This window comes from Meriones unguiculatus, chromosome 17, assembly GCF_030254825.1.
Source record: "Meriones unguiculatus strain TT.TT164.6M chromosome 17, Bangor_MerUng_6.1, whole genome shotgun sequence".
Lineage (NCBI taxonomy): Eukaryota > Metazoa > Chordata > Mammalia > Rodentia > Muridae > Meriones > Meriones unguiculatus.
Genome location: NC_083364.1, coordinates 10,056,086 through 10,074,742, shown reverse-complemented (window position 1 = coordinate 10,074,742; position 18,657 = coordinate 10,056,086). Strand labels below are relative to the sequence as shown.

Sequence of the window (18,657 nt, the reverse complement as noted above, 5' to 3'; positions counted from 1 at the left end):
GAGAGCTTCCCCTGTGCCCTAAGGCTGTGTCCCAGCTGTACCCTTGGCATTTTGACCAAAGAAGAACAAAACAAAACAAAGACTGAAAGAAACCTGGAATCACAGAGAAAGGTGTGCCTTGGTGTTTTTAGCGTATATGTTCCATATAAGCACGTACAAAAGAATCTATCTAGGTCCCAGGCTCTCCAGAGCCAGAGCGGGGAAGCTGTGTCCTGTGTGCTGCAGACTTCCCCTTCCAAGTCCATGGTGCTCACTGCAGTAAGAGCATCTAATGCCAGACGTGGAAGCCACAGCATAAAGCCAAGGAAAGGTGTAGAAGGAAAAATAAAGGGCAAAAAGACAACATGTGCACCAAAAGGATAAGTTATAAAGACAACATTTGCCTATTTGAAAAAGCTAACACATTAGAGAAACACGAAACAAAACTGCAGTGGAATTCCACTTCAGACTCACACAATGGAAGTAAGGCAGTCTCCCAAGTACAGACGTCCTGGAATTCCAGGTATAGGTGGGATTCCTCTGCCCAGGGTTGGAAGGCGGGACGGTGGGAAGTTGCAGGTGGAAAAGAGGAAGAAGCAGATGAGACTGATGGTTGCACCACCGTGCAGATGAGCACTTTGGATGCAGACGTTAAAATGGTAGCTATAGTCAATCTCATCTTACGTATATTTATATATAATTATATATAATATATAACAACATATATTATAATATGATATATAGTATATATAATAATATATAACATAAAAGTATTTATATAATAAAATCAGTTTAAAAAGGCAAAAAAATAAAGTCAAATTTTTTAGAACAGTAATAAAAATGGGTTGCAATTAATAGTAGTAACTCAAAATAGTAATAACTCAGGTGCAGCAACAATTCAAATACAAGAGGCAGTCATCAACATTTAGGCTGTCCAAAGTCCTGCCCAGCTTGATAATAAGATAAGAGTAGGCATAATTAACATAGTGGGAAATTAAAAATTGGCCCTTAGCTCAAAAAATAAGCTAAGAGTAAGCCCCAGGTGAAGTAAGGCTTACTACTAAAAAGCAAAAATTAATTAATTTTTTTTTAGAAAACACATAGATTATCCTATGACCTTGAAGTTGGGAAGGATTTCTTAAAAAACACAAATGGGTTTTTGTGTTTTGTTTTGTTTGTGTTTTAAGACAGATAAGGGTGTACAGATTTTCTCAAGTTTATCCTATATTATATGTCTATATGAGTGAGTATATACCATGTGTCTTTTTGCTTCTGGGATAGCTCACTCAGGACGATCTTTTCCAGATCCCACCATTTACCTGTAAATTTCATGATTTCCTTATTTTTTATTGCTGAGTATTATTCCATTGTGTAGATATACCACAATTTGTGCATCCATTCCTCCACTGAGGGGCATCTGGGCTGTTTCCAGCTTCTAGCTATTACAAATAAGGCTGCTACAAACATGGTTGAGCAAATGTCCTTATTGTGTATTTGAGAATCTTTTGGATATATGCCTAGGAGTGGTATAGCTGGATCTTGAGGAAGCGCTATTCCTAGTTGTCTGAGAAAGCACCAGATTGCTTTCCAGAGTGGTTGTACAAGTTTACATTCCCACCAGCAGTGGAAGAGGGTTCCCGTTTCTCCACAACTTCTCCAGCATGTGTTGTCACTTGAGTTTTTGATCTTAGCCATTCTGATGGGTGTAAGGTGAAATCTTAAGGGTCATTTTGATTTGCCTTTCCCTTATGACTAAGGGCGTTGAACATTTCTTTAAGTGTTTCTCTGCCATTTGATATTCCTCTATTGAGAATTCTCTATTTAGCTCTGTACTCCATTTTTTAATTGGATTACTTGATTTGTTGCTGTTTTGCTAAAATGCTCAATTCCTATCCAGAAAGGCAAAGAGGATGGACATCAGAACAAGGAGAAAAGAGGGAACAAGTCAGGAGCCTGACACAGAGGGCCTCTGAAAGGCTCTGCCCTGCAGACTATCAATGCAGATGCTGAGACTCATGGGCAACCTTTGGGCAGAGTGCAGGGAATCTTAGGAAAAAAGTGGGAAATAGTAAGATCTGGAGAGGGCAGGAACTCCACAAGGAGAGCAACAGAACCAAAATATCTGAGCACAGGGGTCTTTCCTGAGACTGATACTCCAACCAAGGACTATGTATGGAGATAACCTAAGACCCCTGCACAGATGTAGCCCATGGCAGTTCAGTGTCCAAGTGGGTTCCATTGTAATAGGAACAGGGACTGCCTCTGACATGAACTGATTGGCCTGCTCTTTGATCACCTCTCCCTGAGGGGGAAGCAGCCTTACCAGGCCACAGAAGAAGACCAGGCAGCCACTTCTGATGAGACCTAATTGACTAGGATCAGAAGGAAGGAAAAGAAGACCTCACCTATCAGTGGACTTGGGGAAGGGCATGCTTACAGAGGGTGAAGGAAGGGAGGTATTAGGAAGGGAGGAGGGAGGGAACCACAGAGGGGGTACAAAGTGAGTAAAGTGTAATTAATAAAGAATTAAAAAAAAAAAAAGACAGATAAGGGGCCGGAGAAATGGCTTGGCACTCCCCTGCTGCTCTTCCAGAGGACCCACGTTCAGTTCCCAGCACCCACACTGAGGCTCATAACTCCATCTCCAGGGAAATCCAATGCCCTCTTTTGCCCTCCAAGTTCTTCTGCCCTCTAAGGGGTTGCACACACACGACATATACACACTTGTACACATAAATAAAAACACACAAGTCCCTTTTCTTTTTTAAGATTTATTTATTTATTATTTAAACAGTATTCTGCCTCCATGTATGCATGCAGGCCGTAGGAGGGCACCAGACCTCATTATAGATGGTTATGAGCCACTGTGTGGTTGCTGGGAATTGAACTCAGGACCTTTGGAAGAACCTTCGGATGGCTCTTAACCCCTGAGCCATCTCTCCAGTCCATATGAATCCTTTTTTTAAGGTCACTGTTACTACATTAACAATCACAAGCTTTGGTTCTTGAAAATGCTAAGCCACCATCTAAGGGAAAGAAGATGCATTTGTGTCTGTTCCATATAAAGGTCTTTCATGGAGCAACAGAGCACGAAAGCTGGAGTTGTAGCTCAGTTGGTTAGAGTACTGGCAGGCGGGAAGCTTTGACCTTGGTCTCCAGAAGAGCATGGTGTGTTGGTGCGTGCCTGCAGTCCCAGCAGTGGGGGGAGAGATGCAGGGGAATTAGATGTTCAAGGTCATCCTTGACTAGTGTGTATCGACCAAAAGGAGCGAACCAAAGCTGTTGCTCATTAACAGGAAGATCTAAAAAACGCTGAGTTTAGTAACATGTATGTGACATGCTTCTGTTTTCATGACATAAAAATTGTTTAGATACTATTTTATGTAGGTGTTAAAACTCTGGCATGAAAAAGGCAAGAGAATTGCCCAAAAATCAGGACTATGGATATCTTGAGAAGAGAATTGGCAGAGATTTAAGGGATATATCACTGAGGAAGGGCCCACTGCACTCCTGAGGTATTGACTGTCTTGTTCTGTTCCTTTGAGTGATATGCCACACAGTACGTGTTACTTTAAGACTATAAATGTCAAATGCATCTCTTTGTCCTTAAACTTCCTGAGTTCAAGTTTGAGCTTCTTCTTGTGTTCCTGTGGCCTGTGGAAATATCTCTGTACTCTGTCCCTTGCATGTGAAATGAAGATCCAATAGTGCTAGCCTCACGTTAGCTAGAAGGTGAAGAGCTTCTGTCTAGCAGAAGCGTGTACTGGGACCGGGAGAGGTGGCTTCAATGGGAAGGTGTTTTCATGCAACCATGAGGACCAGAACCCCCTTTTTACAAATAAAAACACACAAACAGAACAGGTGTCATGGTGCATGCTTTGGGGGATGGAGTTAGCAGAAGGTTTGCCTAGCATGTATACGCCCTAGGTTTAATCCCCAGTGCCCAGTGAGGAGTCAGAGACTGGCAAATCTTTGGAGCTTACTGGCCCTCCAGCATAGCCTAATTGGAGTACTTCAGGCCAACAAATGAGAGGTCCCATCTCTAAAACCAGGTGGATGGCTCCTGAAGAAAGACAGTGTAGCCCCTGAGGTTGCTGTCTGGCCTTCATATGTACATGAACATGTATACAGATTCACCTACAGGAACATGCACGCGCACACACATACACACACACAGAGGGAAGGAGAGGGAAAGAGAGGAAGAAAAGTGTATTATGGTAAATGTCGTGATTTATACAGCAACAGAAAATGCTTTCAGGAAACCATGAGGCTAAGTTCTCTCTCTCCCCCTAGAATTATTTAGTATACTTGTGCACAGGTCAGAGCTATTGATGGCACTTTAACAGTCCTTCCCTTTGACTTTCAATACGTTCTTCCTCTTTGACGTCTTTAATTTTCCTCCATGTTATGTATCGTACGTGTTAACATGTCAGTTTTCTTTCCTGTGATGATTTCTATAAAGTGTTGTAAAGCCAGCTACCAGTTATGAGTTATAAGGCACGTCATGCTTTTTACATTTCTCCAGGCTCTGGCTTATTTCCTAGCTCATCTCTCTCCATGGCAACAAATGTGCCCACCCACCATGCAGTTAAAACCTGCAGACAGCATATCTTGAGATATCTTGAGTGCCCAGTCAGAGTGATCACATAAGGTGCTGGAGAACTTGCAGGGTCAGCAATTATTATTATTATTATCATTATTATCAAAGTTTGCCTCTCAAAAAGAATGTCCAGGTCAGTGATAACGGGCGGGGGGGGGGGGGGTGCCAGGTTGTAGCTGGTTGGAAGGCTGCCTAGGATGCATAAAGCCCTGGGTTCGACCCTTATTACCCCATAACCTGGCTGGGATGGTGTACACCTGCTATCCTAACTCTCTACATGTGCAAGTTTGGGGCCGGCCTGGGCTAGCAAATAAGAAAAAATAAGAGAGAGACTGTTGGGCTACAGATAAGAAAGATTTGAGTTGGGTTTTAATGGAACATAGGGGTCAGATGGGCCAGGCTTTTGTACTGTATGTGATTGCTCCTATTTGGATCCATTCATTTGGCAAACACTCTGAGGGCTTTATCTAGTGAGCCAAAGCCTATCAGACACTAGGATCTGTGAGGTACAGCAGACTCATCTCCGTTCTCTTACAGTCTGAAGCCCAAAGGACGCTACAGACACCTCCAGAAGTTACCACTTAAGTAGTTAAAAGGAGAATTCAGGTGTGCATGGAATCTTATGCAAGAAGTGGGAAATAGTAAGACATGGAGGGGACAGGAACTCCACAAGGAGAACAACAGAACCAGAAAATTTGAACACAGGGGTCTTCCCAGAGACTCATACTCCAACTAAGTACCAGGCATGGAGATAACCTAGAACCCCTGCACAGATGTAGCCCATGGCAGTTCAGTGTCTAAGTGGCTTATATAGTGATGGGAAGAGGGTCTGCCTCTGACATAATCTGATTGGCCTGCTCTTTGATCACCTCCCCCTGAGGGGAGAGCAGCCTTACCAGGCCACGGAAGATGACAATGCAGCCACTCCTGATGAGATCTGATAGACTAAGGTCAGAAGAAAGGAGAGGAGAACCTCCCCTATCAGTGAACTTGGGGAGGGGCATGGGTGAAGAAGGGGGAGGGGAGTTATGGGAGGATACAAAGTGAATAAAGTATAATTAATAAAATAAATCATAAAATAAAATACAAAAGAGTTAGAGAGAGAGAGAGAGAGAGAGAGAGAGAGAGAGAGAGAATGAGAGAATTTTAGCCTGGAACAATGGATGTTTAGAATCTGAGGAATTTAACTCAGCCTGAGGCAGGCAGCATAGTCCTGAGGCAGAGATTCTGGGAGGGAGCCCAGCACTCAGTGTGGCTGTTTGTGCTGGCATGAATGTGTCATCAAACAAGGTGTGAGCAGCCGTAGCATCCTCTGGGCCTTCTGAATTCACAGTGTTAATGATTACACCCTGCTTTGTAAGGGAGGAGAGCCTGAGGTAATGAAACAAAACTTGTGTGGTTTGTTCCTTACGAAGCACGGTCAGGAGACCTTGCTGAGCTAGCGTGCTGGGATTGCTCCTCCTCCCTGTGTGTGCCCTAGTAATGGAAGCTGCGTTGGGAAATCAGGGACTTAATTTGCTTCGAGCTCTGGAATTATGTAAAATGGCATTTTCTTGTCTTTCGTGTGTGTGTGTGTGTGTGTGTGTGTGTGTGTGTGTGTGGCATTGTTGCACATAAGCTGTATAATTTGGCAGGAGGACCCCCAGCCTTAGCCTGTCTCCTTGAGAGGCCACCACTCAGGCACTGTCTTGCCCGGAACCTCTTCTGTGCTGTAAAATAGAAACTGAAGAGAAAGTTGCCCTAAAAGGCCTTAGCCCCAGTCATAGTTAAAAGCCCAGAGTTCCACAGCCCCTTCTCCGAAGGTAGCCCAGGTTAGCCTATGGAGTCATGATGTGGGAGAAGTGGCTGTGCCAACGCCTGAGGGGGCTGACCAAATGGGGCCAGCCTAGACTGTTTAATTCAAAATGAGAAATGAAAGAAAGATGTACTCCCAGGACGGGAAGTCTGGAGACCAGAGAAGAAGTAAAGCGAAACAAAAGAACTCGTCTCTGTAGGCCTGTCTCCCCCTGAGATATGAGCCAGCTTTCCCCAGCACCACCTGGAAAGGAAGCCAAGAGGAAGAAGCAGGGCCCAAGCTGGCTAGTGACAGGCAGGAACATGGGGTTTCTGGACAGCTGCCCATTTGGTTGTGTTCTGTTTGCGTCTCCTTTTATTTTTCCTTTGCTTCCTGATGACAGCTAGTCTAAACAAATTGCCAGCATTGTCTTCCCTTGACCGCGTCCTCCCCCAAAGAGGAGTGTAAAACGGAACCCCTTCCCCTACAGCTTTGAGGGATTAGCATACCGCTGACTCTCACACCTTCCTCTCAGGCAGGCAGTGGGTAGGAATGCACCCCAGCTCTTCCTCTTTTGGAACTGCCTCCACAAAGGAAGCAGACAATTACAGGGTGCCTTTGCAGCAGAACCAGAATCCACGTGCAGTAAGGTTTGTTCCTCACCTTCATTTTATTGGTGTTCACCCTGAAGTGCCGCAGAGTCACAAAATGAACCTGGCAGAGGAAGCACATCGCGCCAGCCTTCTAGGGAGAGGTTGGTGTAGGTCGCAGGGTCGGGGATACACCGAAACCTTGCTCCTATAACTCTGGTCAGATGCTCTTTTACAACTTAAAAGTAATGCTTGCTCCCTGCAGATAGAAAGAAGACTGTCCAGAGTCCAGTGGGGTCTTAAAGTTCCACTGTCTGCACCAAAACCCCTCTCCCTCAAGCACAAGACACCTTTTTGGTGGTAAAGGTGTAACTCCCTTCTGCCTTCTGATTAGCTAACCGTGGGCCTTGAGAAGCAAAGGGAAGGCTAAGGGTAAAAATCCCACCGACAGACTGCAACCTTAACGGGTTATTAAATGCCAGGTTTTAACGGGTTATTAAATGCCAGGTTGTATCACCCCGATAATATCCAACTCATTTTGGCAAAAGACAAAGGTTTTCTCTTTCTTTCTCTCTCCCTCCCCCTCTCTCTTTCTCTAAGTTGGTTGAACTAATTTTCAACAGTACCGTATGCTCTCAGAAACTGTGCCTCAAATGCAAAGTGGAAGTGCTCCTCCTCCCCTCCCCTTCTTTATCGCTTGCAGGTTTTAGGAACAAATTTGTGAGTGTTTGATCTGGTGTTTGTAGACTAGATAAGAATCTGCATTCTTGTTCCTTGTGCACTGTTTAGCATATTCAGATCCGTGGGAATTTGGAAGGCAGCCTGGATCCTGGCCGCAGCCGCCTAGGCCCTGCACAGGCAGCTGTCTCTCTGCTGTTGCCGGGGCTGGCAAAGCAAAGCTGTGTGAGCGCCTAGCTGTGTAGCCACATCAGCGAATTTCAAAGAGCTTGCTAGGGAGAACTAAGAAGGAGCCAGGTTTTCATTCTTCCTTGTATTGAAAGATTGCTCTTTAGGACATCCACCACTGAGGACACCAAGGAGCCTAGCCACCGTAGGGTACTGAGAGGTGGACAATCTGGCAGTGGATAGCAGGGTCTGGGGATTTTCATCCTTCCCACGGGGTGGGGCACTCTCTCCAGCCTGAAGCCGTGTTCTAGTGTCTCGGGTTTCTTGGTCTAAGTGGGGTCCTTTGTACCCTAAACTGGTGTCAGGAGTCCATAAGGAGCTTCATGGGTTGGTTCGGAGGGGTGGCCCAGCTCCCATTACTTCACTTAATGTATGTGCTTCCTCTCAAAACAAATGACCACTTTCTAAGCACAACAAAAGCCACCTCCAAACCAACCCAGGGCCCTCCACTCATACCATAGAGCTCTGCCAGTGTTCTGAAGCTGGGGCATTTACTCCCTCTTAAATCTCAGCGACCTGCTCAGAATGGAAAGGGGAGTCCTTCTTTCCCATCACATTGTCGTGCTGAGGGGGTAGCAGCCAGCAGATGGAGGTTGCCTTTTATATGCAAATGTTTGGAACCCATTAATTCTCCAGTTCTTGCCCAATCTACCCTCCCTCTGAGAGGACCTTTTCTGCGCCATCCAAAAGGCTTGTAGCAAGTTCCCATCCAGCTATGGCTACTAATGATTGTAAGGATGGTTAGCCTGAGACCTGAAGTTGACTTATTTTTGACAGTCCCATACTGGTGCCAAGATGGTCTCATGGGAAATGGTTTCTGTAAGAGTTAAATGACTTAAGGCAAAAGCTTGTGGGAAGGAGAAAGGCATTTGAAGTCTGATGATGGGAATGATAGCTAACTCTTTTGATCTCTGGCCATGGCAGGCCACCATATTGAATGCTCAAGGAAGAAAATCTTAGTGTCTGCGGAATCCTTGAGGTTTATCGTATTACTACCCCGGGCTTACAGGTTAAGGAAAAGAGGGGCCCTGGAAGCTAAGGAATTCTTCCAGAGCCATACATCTGCGTGATGTGAGAGTAAAGATGAGCTCTGGGTAGTCCATATCTATTGAGGCCCTTGTTCGGTGAGAAGAGGTAACAGAAGCAAGAACTGCCACACAGCAGGGACCACTGATGGCATCTGGCCTTCCTCTTCTTCAGAGTGTAGCTCTATGCAATTTCCAAAGTCCATTCCTTCCTTGGCAGCCATTTCTTTCAGCAGAGCTTTGCTGATCAATGTTGAAAGCTTCATTCAGCCAGGGAAGAAAAGTATTCTTAAAATTCAGCACATCTCCCGAGAAGACTCTTGCTTTAGAGAGAGTGGGTGCTTCCGATGACTGCAGGTCACTAATGCTTCCCCGGCAAGCTTTTGTGAGGAAGGCATTGGCAATGGCCTGTGTCCGTCCCACATCCAGCTTCCACAATTGTCGGCCATGTTAGGCTTCAGGCCCCAGGTAGCCATGTGCCTTGTCTTCAGCCTGCCCTTTGCTGAGAGTTTTGTGTCTGTTTCATGTTCTGGCCGTGCCTCGCCGTCTGTGTTCAGTCTCAGCACCAGTTCTTGTGCTTCCTGTTTCATGGCCACAAGACGCATTTCTGCTACTACACCTTTTAAAGTTATCCCTCTTAAGTTAAGTCAGGATTTTCATTGTCCAAAGATGATGCAAGCTTATCTCTGCAGCACTGACTTCCATAACAGGAAGCAAGATCCAGAGCAAAGAGTGGCCTGAGCGAAGAAAAGAAGTTTGCATGAGTGTGGGTTCACGTTCATGCCCAAATAATAATAGTGACCAGAAGAGGCTGAAGGCCAAGGCAAAACTAAAGTACTACACCATTATACAGAGGTGAAGGAAGGTGTTCTGATGTCATTTTAGTTTTTAGAAATAAGGCAGAATGGTGAACTGTATATTAAAATTTAAGTGTAATTGCCAAATGAACATAAATAAATAATATCTCTAAATCACCTATGTGTGTATGGGGTGGTGTGTATGGGGTGGTGTTAGAAAAGCTGTCAGTATGGTAGAATACAAGAAGAAGAGAAAGAAACATGGGTGAAAAGCACAAAGTAAGCCTTCGTGTGTGTCTGTATGTCTCTGTTTATGTGTTTATGTCATGGTGAGAGCGAAAGCTCATGTATGCCATTTTATAATGCGTGTTATTTTTAACAACTGAAATTGGGTTTTCTTTTTATTAGCCATGCACAATTAAAGAAATGATACATTTAATACAATGAGATTTACAAGTCCTACTTGCCCTTGTAGGCCTTGTAGTTGAATATTATCAAGGTAAGAAGGCGGCGCTGAGAAAGACTGTGATTTCCTGCTCCAGGAATTAGAAAGTCACTGTTTAGGGGTGATTGATGGAAAGTGACACATTGGAGGCAAAAACAGCTGAACATTGACTGAGTTCTTCCTAAGCCATGACTGGGGCCTACAGAGAAAATTGACAAGCGTCAGGAGAACAGGTGCCATGTGATCCAGAAACTGAGACACTGGTGAGCAGGACCATGTCATACATAGATGGCCGAAAAAGACAAGGATGTTCAAGAGGAGATGCCAAGGTTAAAGAACACAGACAGCAGGGTATGTTGAGTGGGATGAGCTAGAGAAGTTGTCTTGGGATTGGGATGTCAGAGGACACTTTGGGAGGTATAGGGCATTTCCCCATAAGAGGCTTAAATAAAAAGAAAAAAAAATGAGGGAACAAGAGTGGATTTCTGTATCAGGAAGTTCAAAACCTGGGGAGAAGCACACTGGCCTAGCATCCCCAATGCTATGGCTTCAGTCTCTAAAACCACATATAACTAGGCACAGCAATACACAGGATCCTAGGACTTCAGAGGTAGAGGCAGGAGAATCAGAAGTTTAAGGTCATCTTCCAGTTTAGCCTGCATTAGAGACTCTGTCTCAAAATACGTGAAGCTCACAGTCTGGGGAAGGGCTGGAGAGATGGTTCAGCTGTTAAAGGCTTGCAAAGACAAAGGGATGGATGGTGAAATCTCAAATAATTTATCTTGCAGTGAGTGACAATGGTATTTCAAAAAGTAAAACCTCATTGGGTGGAACCCTTAGGACCTAAGTTTCATAGGGAGGCATTCTCTCCCCAAGTGGCCTAGTATTCAACTTTTTTTTTTTATTTTAGTATTCAACTTTTAAAATGTCAAAGCCCGTGTGTGTGTGTGTGTGTGTGTGTGTGTGTGTGTGTGTGCGCGCGTGCGTGCATGATTTCAGTACCTTAGGGCTGAGGTGGTGGAATTTTGGCATGTGGGCAAAGCTCTGTCCCCACAGACTAAAACAATGAAATACCCAAAGTCACAAGCAGTAGCCTGCATTCTTGCCTCTGTGCTCTTCTGACTAGTGTTGTCCTGGTCCCCAGCCATTTCTCATGACTGCCAGACCTGGTCAGGCCTGTTTGCCTCATGACCAGACAGCCATCAAGAGCTCTGTCTGGACTTGCCAGAGCTTCTTTTCCTGACTTTGTTTTTTCTTTTACATCTGTCCTTTCTTGTCAGCCATGTTTTCCCACAGTTTACCGTGTCCACATTTCATCTCCTCTCAAGCTGGTTTAAGGTGTGCTTAACACGAATGAAGGAAGCAACTCACCGAGTCAGCAAAGTTTCCCTCTTCCTTTCTTGAGACAGGATCTTTCAGTGTAGCCCTGGTTATCCTGGAATTCACTTTGTAGGCCAGGTTAGCCTCAGACTCGGAGATCTCCTTGCCTCTGCCTCCTGAGTGCTGAGATTGAAAGCATATGCCACTGCCTTTACCATCATTGGTCAATCATCGGGGTTAACATGACCCTAATGTTACGGGTGATATCATTATTACTGTGCTCGTGGTTATGCTTCACATGTATCATACAATATAAACTAAGAAGAACCTCAGGCGAGCATCTGAGAGGCTGTGCTAAGTCTGGAGCTGTAGGCTGTGGGACTGAGGTGTTCATGTAGCTCTTCAGCCTAAAGCCTCCGTGAATGCCATTCTTTATTTTTTTCAGACTTATTTATTTTGTGTGTGTGTAAATGGTTGTGCAGCACATGCCTGCCCTTGACCTCCATAGAGGTCAAACGAGGGCATTAGATCTCCTGGAACTGGAGTCACAGATGGTTTGAACTACCATGTGTGTACTGGGAGCTGAACTTTAGACCTCCTCAAGAGCAAAAAGTGCTCTTAACTGCTCTGGCAGCCCTCTCTCTAGCTCTGTCCTTGTTTCTTGATCCCAGGAAGAGACCAGGTGGTTGAATCTTCCTTCAAGCATGACAGGCTTCCACGTTCAGCCAGCACTCCTCCGTGCAGTTAGGAAAGGAGGCAAGGAGGTGGAGGAGTGTCTACGACACTGCTGGCCACGAGGGCTGTGGGAATAGCTAATTCTTAGAGGCCGGACGACGTGGAATGGTCCCAGCCCTCATCATTTGCTGCAGCCCTTGTTTTTAAAACGAAGTCTGTGTCAGCCTGAGCACTCTACCTTCTTAGGAGGATTAGGAAACACATGGGAAGGCATCTTCCCCAAGATTCCAAAGGTAAAGCTGAGGTACCCTGAGCAGGGAAAAGGTCATGGATGCCTTATAAAAAACACTATAGTCACGCTTCCAAAAGGCCTTATGTAGGTGACATTTATTTTCTTGGTGATTTATCACAGTCTGTCTCATAGCTGTTTAGGTTCCAAACGTGATTTAATCATGGTACAAGTCTCAGATTTGTTATCAGAGCTGGGCTTTCCTTAACCCAGTTTACAAAACTGATCTTCAAACCAAAATGCCAGTTGACATACAGAGAAATATAGCTGACTGATATTTTCAGAGCACATAAAGCAGCATATTCTTTCCTGGTAGCCAAGCACGCAGGGAGGCAGATCAAAATCCGAAGGTTATTTGGTGAACATGAAATTGGGGGGAAATAGATGAACTGCTTGTTTCCTGGCACAGACTTGGAACATAATCCATCGAACTCTGTAGTCCAGCCCTGCTGGACCTCTTTGAAGTCTCTCAGCTAAGACTCTCTGCACCAATCAATATTTGGGGAGAAATCTGCCAGTGTTTGCTTTCTCACAACTAACAGAAGTCCATGCCCACAAATAACCCATTACATCACACTTTCTTCTCCTATGTGTTCATGGTTTCGCTAGCTCAGTGTCATCCTTTCTCATTAAGCTTACCGTTTGAATCTCAATGAACAATCATCTTTTCAAATTCTTGAGTGCTCCCTCATTGTCCTTACATGAACTGTAGGAAAACGTAACACCAATAAAGGCGCATAGAGAAACCACCCACACCAGGGCTTATCAATCACTTTCACCCTTCACCCTTCACCCTTCATGTGGTATTTTCCTATACCACATGAAGTATTTTTCACATCTTTCTTTAAATTTTTTGAACCTACTTTTCAAGAAGGTTTACCACAACCATCAATGGAAAACAAACTACCCTTTGATTTAAAAAAAAAAGGAAAAAAAAAGATAGCTCTTAAAACTAAATACATTGAAGACAGAAGTTCCTGTTTTGCTTTTTCCTTCGTGTACTTATTGAGCCAAACACTGTTTTGTCATGGAAAACTGGGCTTGTGTGGATCTTTGGTAAGGTGTAAAAACACTGAACTAGGATTCTTCTGGATCCTTTGCAATACGTAACATCTAGAAAGGATGAACAGTGGAATAATGTAAGAGATATTTAATGTAATACCTAGCTCAACTACCACCCGAGACATCCATCAGGCCTCATGCTTATGAGAAGATGGCTCTAGCTTTATTATTAGTAGCAGTAGTAGTTATACTGTCATTAATGGTATCAATGTTGGATTTTAAAGGTCACTGGAAAATGTATGGCCATTGTGATGTCTCCTTTCCAGCCCCTCAGCCTTGTGTCTTCCCATGCTGTTCTAACTGTCTCATTCCTGCTTTTTCCTGCACAGGTACACACTGGCAGCTCAGGACCTGGTGATGCGTGCCCGAGGCGTCCTGAAGGACAGAGGATGGCGGATATCAAATGACCGGCTGGGCTCAGGAGATGACATTTCTGTATATGTCATTCCTTTAATACATGGAAACAAACTGTCATGAAAGTGACCCAGGGGACTGGGAGGACAGACGGGAAGAAAACTGGGATGCCTCTGAGGAGGGCGGAATTGGGGAGTGCCTGGGCTGGATTCCAGGTGATGCAATTTCTTCCCAGCCCAGATGGGGAATTTTCTGCCAAAAAGCCTCTGGCTTTGCTTCAAGGCAACCCTTAGGTTTCCATTTCTTCTTTGGTAACGGGTCTGGACACTGAATAAGAGCAAAACACAAAGCCTGCTACTGAGTGTTATATTTCTCTTGGTTTCTACTGTAGGGCTCCTAGGTGGCTACTGCCTGTTTGGGGGCACAGGCATAAATTTATTTATTTTACCTAGAACAGCAGGGACAGCCATTCCAGGTGTTACTGGTAGGAGACTTCTGAGCCTGTGAGGCTGCCAGGTTCTCTCGGGTGCAGGGCCACGCTGGAAAGTTGGAAACCATGCCTCAGAGAGTATGAGCACTCATCGTTGTATGCTCAAGTTATTTCAGGGATTCTGCCTTGTGCTTCCCCTTCCTTCTCCCCGCTCCTGTCTCCCTGGTTGTCTCTATTCTTTTGTGGTAATAATGGAGGCATAGACCTTTTTTTTTTCCCTTCCTGACATTCCTTGAATCTTTCCCATTCCCCTCCAATAGGACTTTGCAATTTGTCACTAGACAGTTCCCGTAGCAGAGACTAGCCCAATCTGGCGTGCCCCATGTCTTGTGTCCCATACACACGATAGTTTTGTCCAGAGCCACAGCCCATGTGACAGTTTCTTTGCTGTATAACATTTACCCACAGAGCTGTGTTTTCTCACCAGATCATTGTTCGCTTCAGGATGTGGGTGTTTCACTGGACCAACAGCTGTTGGTTATCCTCTGTTATCTTTAAGGTCCCTCTCTCTGTCTGGAGATGCTGCTGGGAGAGGCTGAGTTTTCATTTCTGGCACTGGTGGTGCTCTCCCACCTTGTGTGTCCTGGAGACTTATAGGAAGCAGCAGCTTGCTGCTTAGGAAGTCCTTGTATCCATCAGTCAACCATAGTTCATTAGGGAAGAAGGTGGGATTCAGGCTCCTTGGCCGCTGACTGTTCTCCAGGCCTCCCACCCGGGGTTTGAGCATCACAGTTCCGCTAAGAGGCGGCTCTTCCTGTCACCTCTGTGCAAGGGTAAATGGGCTGACACTTGGATAAAAGTAAGTTTGAATCAGAGTTAGTTGTCCACCGTAGTCCTCAAGGGAATCCCGAGAAACCGATGTGCCGAGACCCCTTTCCCACTGCGCATCCACCACTACGCATGCCTCGTGAGCGAAGCGGCGGCACGCATGTGGGCGTGGTATCTGCCTCCTTCCTTGCCGAGAGGAACAGCAAAGTCCAGTTTTAAAATCGCCCATCTCTTGGGTTGGCTGCTGCCCTGCCCAGAGACCACAGAGTCCTGCCCCTGTAGTCTTCCAGGACAGAATCGACTTTATGATAATTTGGTGTCATTGGGACACACTTCCAAACCAGTAAAGAAAGGGACTCATGGTGTAGTTTTTCCCTGAAATGCTTGAGAGGCAGTTACAGCGCTGGTGTTCATGAGGATTCCTCCCCAGAGGAGAGCAGAGGAAGATTTCCTCGGACTGACAAGTCATCCGCATTCCTGGTGTTGTAGATATTTTCTTAGGAAAGGCCTGGTGCCTTCCGACTCAGGAACAAAGTCACTGTGTAGAAGCAGTACCCCGCCTGGCAGGTGACGTACTGTGAGTGTGTGCCAACCCGTCGCCTGCAACCTGGGCTGCAGCTGCCGTGGTGTCAGGACCGTGCATCCCCCTCCTTCAGGGAGTCTTTCCACCCAAGGCACCTCTGGGGAGTGGCCAGTGGCGACCACTGGCTTCCGAGGCAGCCTGTGAGGCTCTGGAAAACTGTTCGGACGTGCTACAGCAGCGTGGTTCGCGGCTCCTGCCCAGGTCTCAGACTCACGCACAGATGGGAACTTGAGAAAGCCTTGAAGGCTGTGGAGGACCTGAGCCGCTCTCTTTGGAATCATTTCCAGGTTCCCAATGCCTTTCAGATTTCTGCTTTTCTGAACTCCCTGGGTCTCACCTTCTCTAATTACACTCAAGCCACCAGAGTCAGAATTCGAGTGTGAATATCTTATAGGTATCGTGACAACATTCTCCCAATTTGTTTACTGCCGAGACACATATCGACAAAACAAAATGAAATCTGGAAAACCCAAATTCACATTACCCTAAAGCCTGGAGCCAGCTTGGTTTTAGTTGGAAAGGTATCCAGGAATTCTCTTCACGAGGCCCCATGTGTGGAAAGGTCTTAGTCCTAGGCTAACAGCCTGTTTGTGTTAGAGGCGGGAGGGAGGGAAGAAGACTACAGATGAGATAAATAAATGAAAAGGGGAGAGTGATTTGTTAATGGCCACGGCAGGTCTGCCCAGCACTGATACTGCTCTGTGCTTTGGGCTTTCTTTGTGCGGGTCTCATTGTCCCCTCAGGCTCCAAGTCACCCGGTCCCAAAACAGAAACAGTCTGGATAACAGGTACATTCCTGGAAAGGTCAGAAGACAGACTACACATTCAGGATTCTGCAGAACATACTGCGATGCGTTTTTAGAAATCATGTATGTCTGATGTAGAGCCGGACCTGCTTGCCCCATAGCCTCAGAGGAAGCCTTGTGTAATGAAAAACATTTGATTTCCTAGTCAAGTCATTATGGGTGTCTTGGGGGTTTCGTGACTACTTCCTTTAATGAGAGCCTCCCGCAACCCTAAATCTCTCTGTTCGGCCAGCCTCTGCCCTTCCCCCTGGCGGTCCCTCCCTAAAGAGTGTGAACTCTGCAGCGCTTTACCAGGTGGAAGCTAAAGCCTTGTTCCTCTGACACACAAAGTCAGCAGCCAGAGACATGAAAGGGCGTGCTGGGGTTGTGTAGACCCAGTGACTGTCCTCTGTGGCAGACAGGGAGTGCTGACAGTTGGGCTAGGCCAGATGCGCAGCTCTTTAACTGGGGCGAGCCAGAGAAGTCGGCAGTTCAGTTATTTTCCACAGTTTTCAATTTTGGAGGGTTTGGAATGTTGAGTTTTTTAAATTCCTCGCATCTACCCTCCATGGGACTGCACGAAGCTGGCTGTGTCTTCCCACCATGCTCCTCTGCAAGTCCCTTCCCAGAGGGGAATTATACCCAGAGGTGTATATTGATGAGCAGGAGTAACAGTCTCAGGAGCCAAATTTCACTCCAGACCTTGGCCATTTGGGCAGGGGGTTCAGTATCCCCAGGACATCACTAGTTTACACTCCCTTTGGGAAGCATCTGTTTGTAAAACACTGACTCTCCTTGTGCTCCCTTCCCTTGCTCCTTTCTCGTGTCTGCTGTGTTTGCGAGGGAACTAGCAGCAGATGCTGCGGTGTGTACAGGTTTGAAGGTATCACCTTTCCTTCGGCGAGCCAGGACCTCTGATGTTTTCAAAGTCTGTGTGCTGTGATGAAATGCTGGCTTCAGTGAGTCAGTGCTCCTAGGACAGCTGGAGAAAGCAATGAAATTGTCTATGCAAGGAAAGAACAAGACTGACCCTCCCAGATATGCAACGGACTAGGAGAGTCTTCAGCCACAGGACAGAGTTTTGTGTTTGGAGCTCACAAAAGTAAGGGCTCCTAAGTACAGAGAAGTATGGCAGCCTGTAGACCACAGCCCACCTCTGTGAGCAGACTTTGGGTGCTATGTGGCATACGTGTGCACACTGGAACTTACAGAGGACACTGCAGGAGCAGCCTGAGTGCCTGGCCTCTTCTGTAAGCCTCGTGGCCCTTTGTCAGACGTGAATGCCTTTCGAGGGGTTCTGCTTCTTCCTAATTCATAATGTTATCTGTGTAAATAGCTTTAGTACTTCTTTTTTGTGCCCTAGGTGATGTTTTGTTCATGTAGATTCAAGTTCAAAGTGACCAAATAAGGCTGTAAATGAACTGTTTGTTTTCAGCGATAGGTATGCTGAAGATGGAGGCTGTGACCCCAGCTTCTCCACTCTGTCTTTAGATGAGCAGTTACCCCTTCACTCCTGTTCTGCCTCTAATTTCCTTTGTTTCTTTGGAAATCCCTAGTAAGGATCATTTGTGAGAATCTGTATGTGCAGTCCGGGTTTCCGAAATACTCTTCGTACAGTGACTTGAGAGAATTCTGCCTGGAAATTGGTTACCGAACCATGTATCTTTAGGCTTTGTGATTGTGAAGTATTGACTTTTGTAAACCCCCAAATGAGAGCTGTTTAGTAAAGGGGATCTATTTTGTGTGTTTTGAAACTTAGGTGCAATGTCCCCTGGAAAAAACTCAAAAACTGTATATGCTAAATGACATTTTAAATAAAGTACTATATATGTATATATAAATATGTATATAGGACATCTTTAGAAAAACACTTGTCTCTTGGCTTTGAATTTGGCGCGCAGTTTCCTTCCTGAGAAGTGATGGAGTGACAGGGCGTCATGGACTGATGTGAGGTGCACAGCTGTCGGCACCCACGCACGATCCAAAGGGAGGAGTTGCCAACATCCACGCCTTCGAAGGACTGTAGCGGGCCTCCTAGATTCCTTCCCTGCCTCGAGGGAAGCTACTGTGGGCAGTATGTGCAATCACACAGAGATTCCAGAGGGAAAGTTATTCCCAAGAGCATGTTTTCCAATTTGAGAATTCCATAATGTATTTTAATTCCCTTCGCCCCTACTCCTTCCCCTAACTCCTCCACATCCACACATAACTTTGT

At 45.7% G+C, this 18,657-nt stretch overlaps 1 protein-coding gene across 2 annotated transcripts in view; it reads left to right on the top strand.

Annotated features, from left to right (window-relative positions):
* Positions 1-18,310, top strand: part of Ppm1h (protein phosphatase, Mg2+/Mn2+ dependent 1H) — a 253,956-nt gene extending 235,646 nt beyond the window's left edge. For both annotated transcript variants that reach the window (XM_021636507.2, XM_060371003.1), the window contains one exon: positions 13,792-18,310. In XM_021636507.2, coding sequence (XP_021492182.1) covers positions 13,792-13,939 — 148 coding nt within the window. In that variant the 3' untranslated portion in view covers positions 13,940-18,310. The remainder of the gene's footprint in view (positions 1-13,791) is intronic.
* Positions 18,311-18,657: the final 347 nt, after the last annotated feature.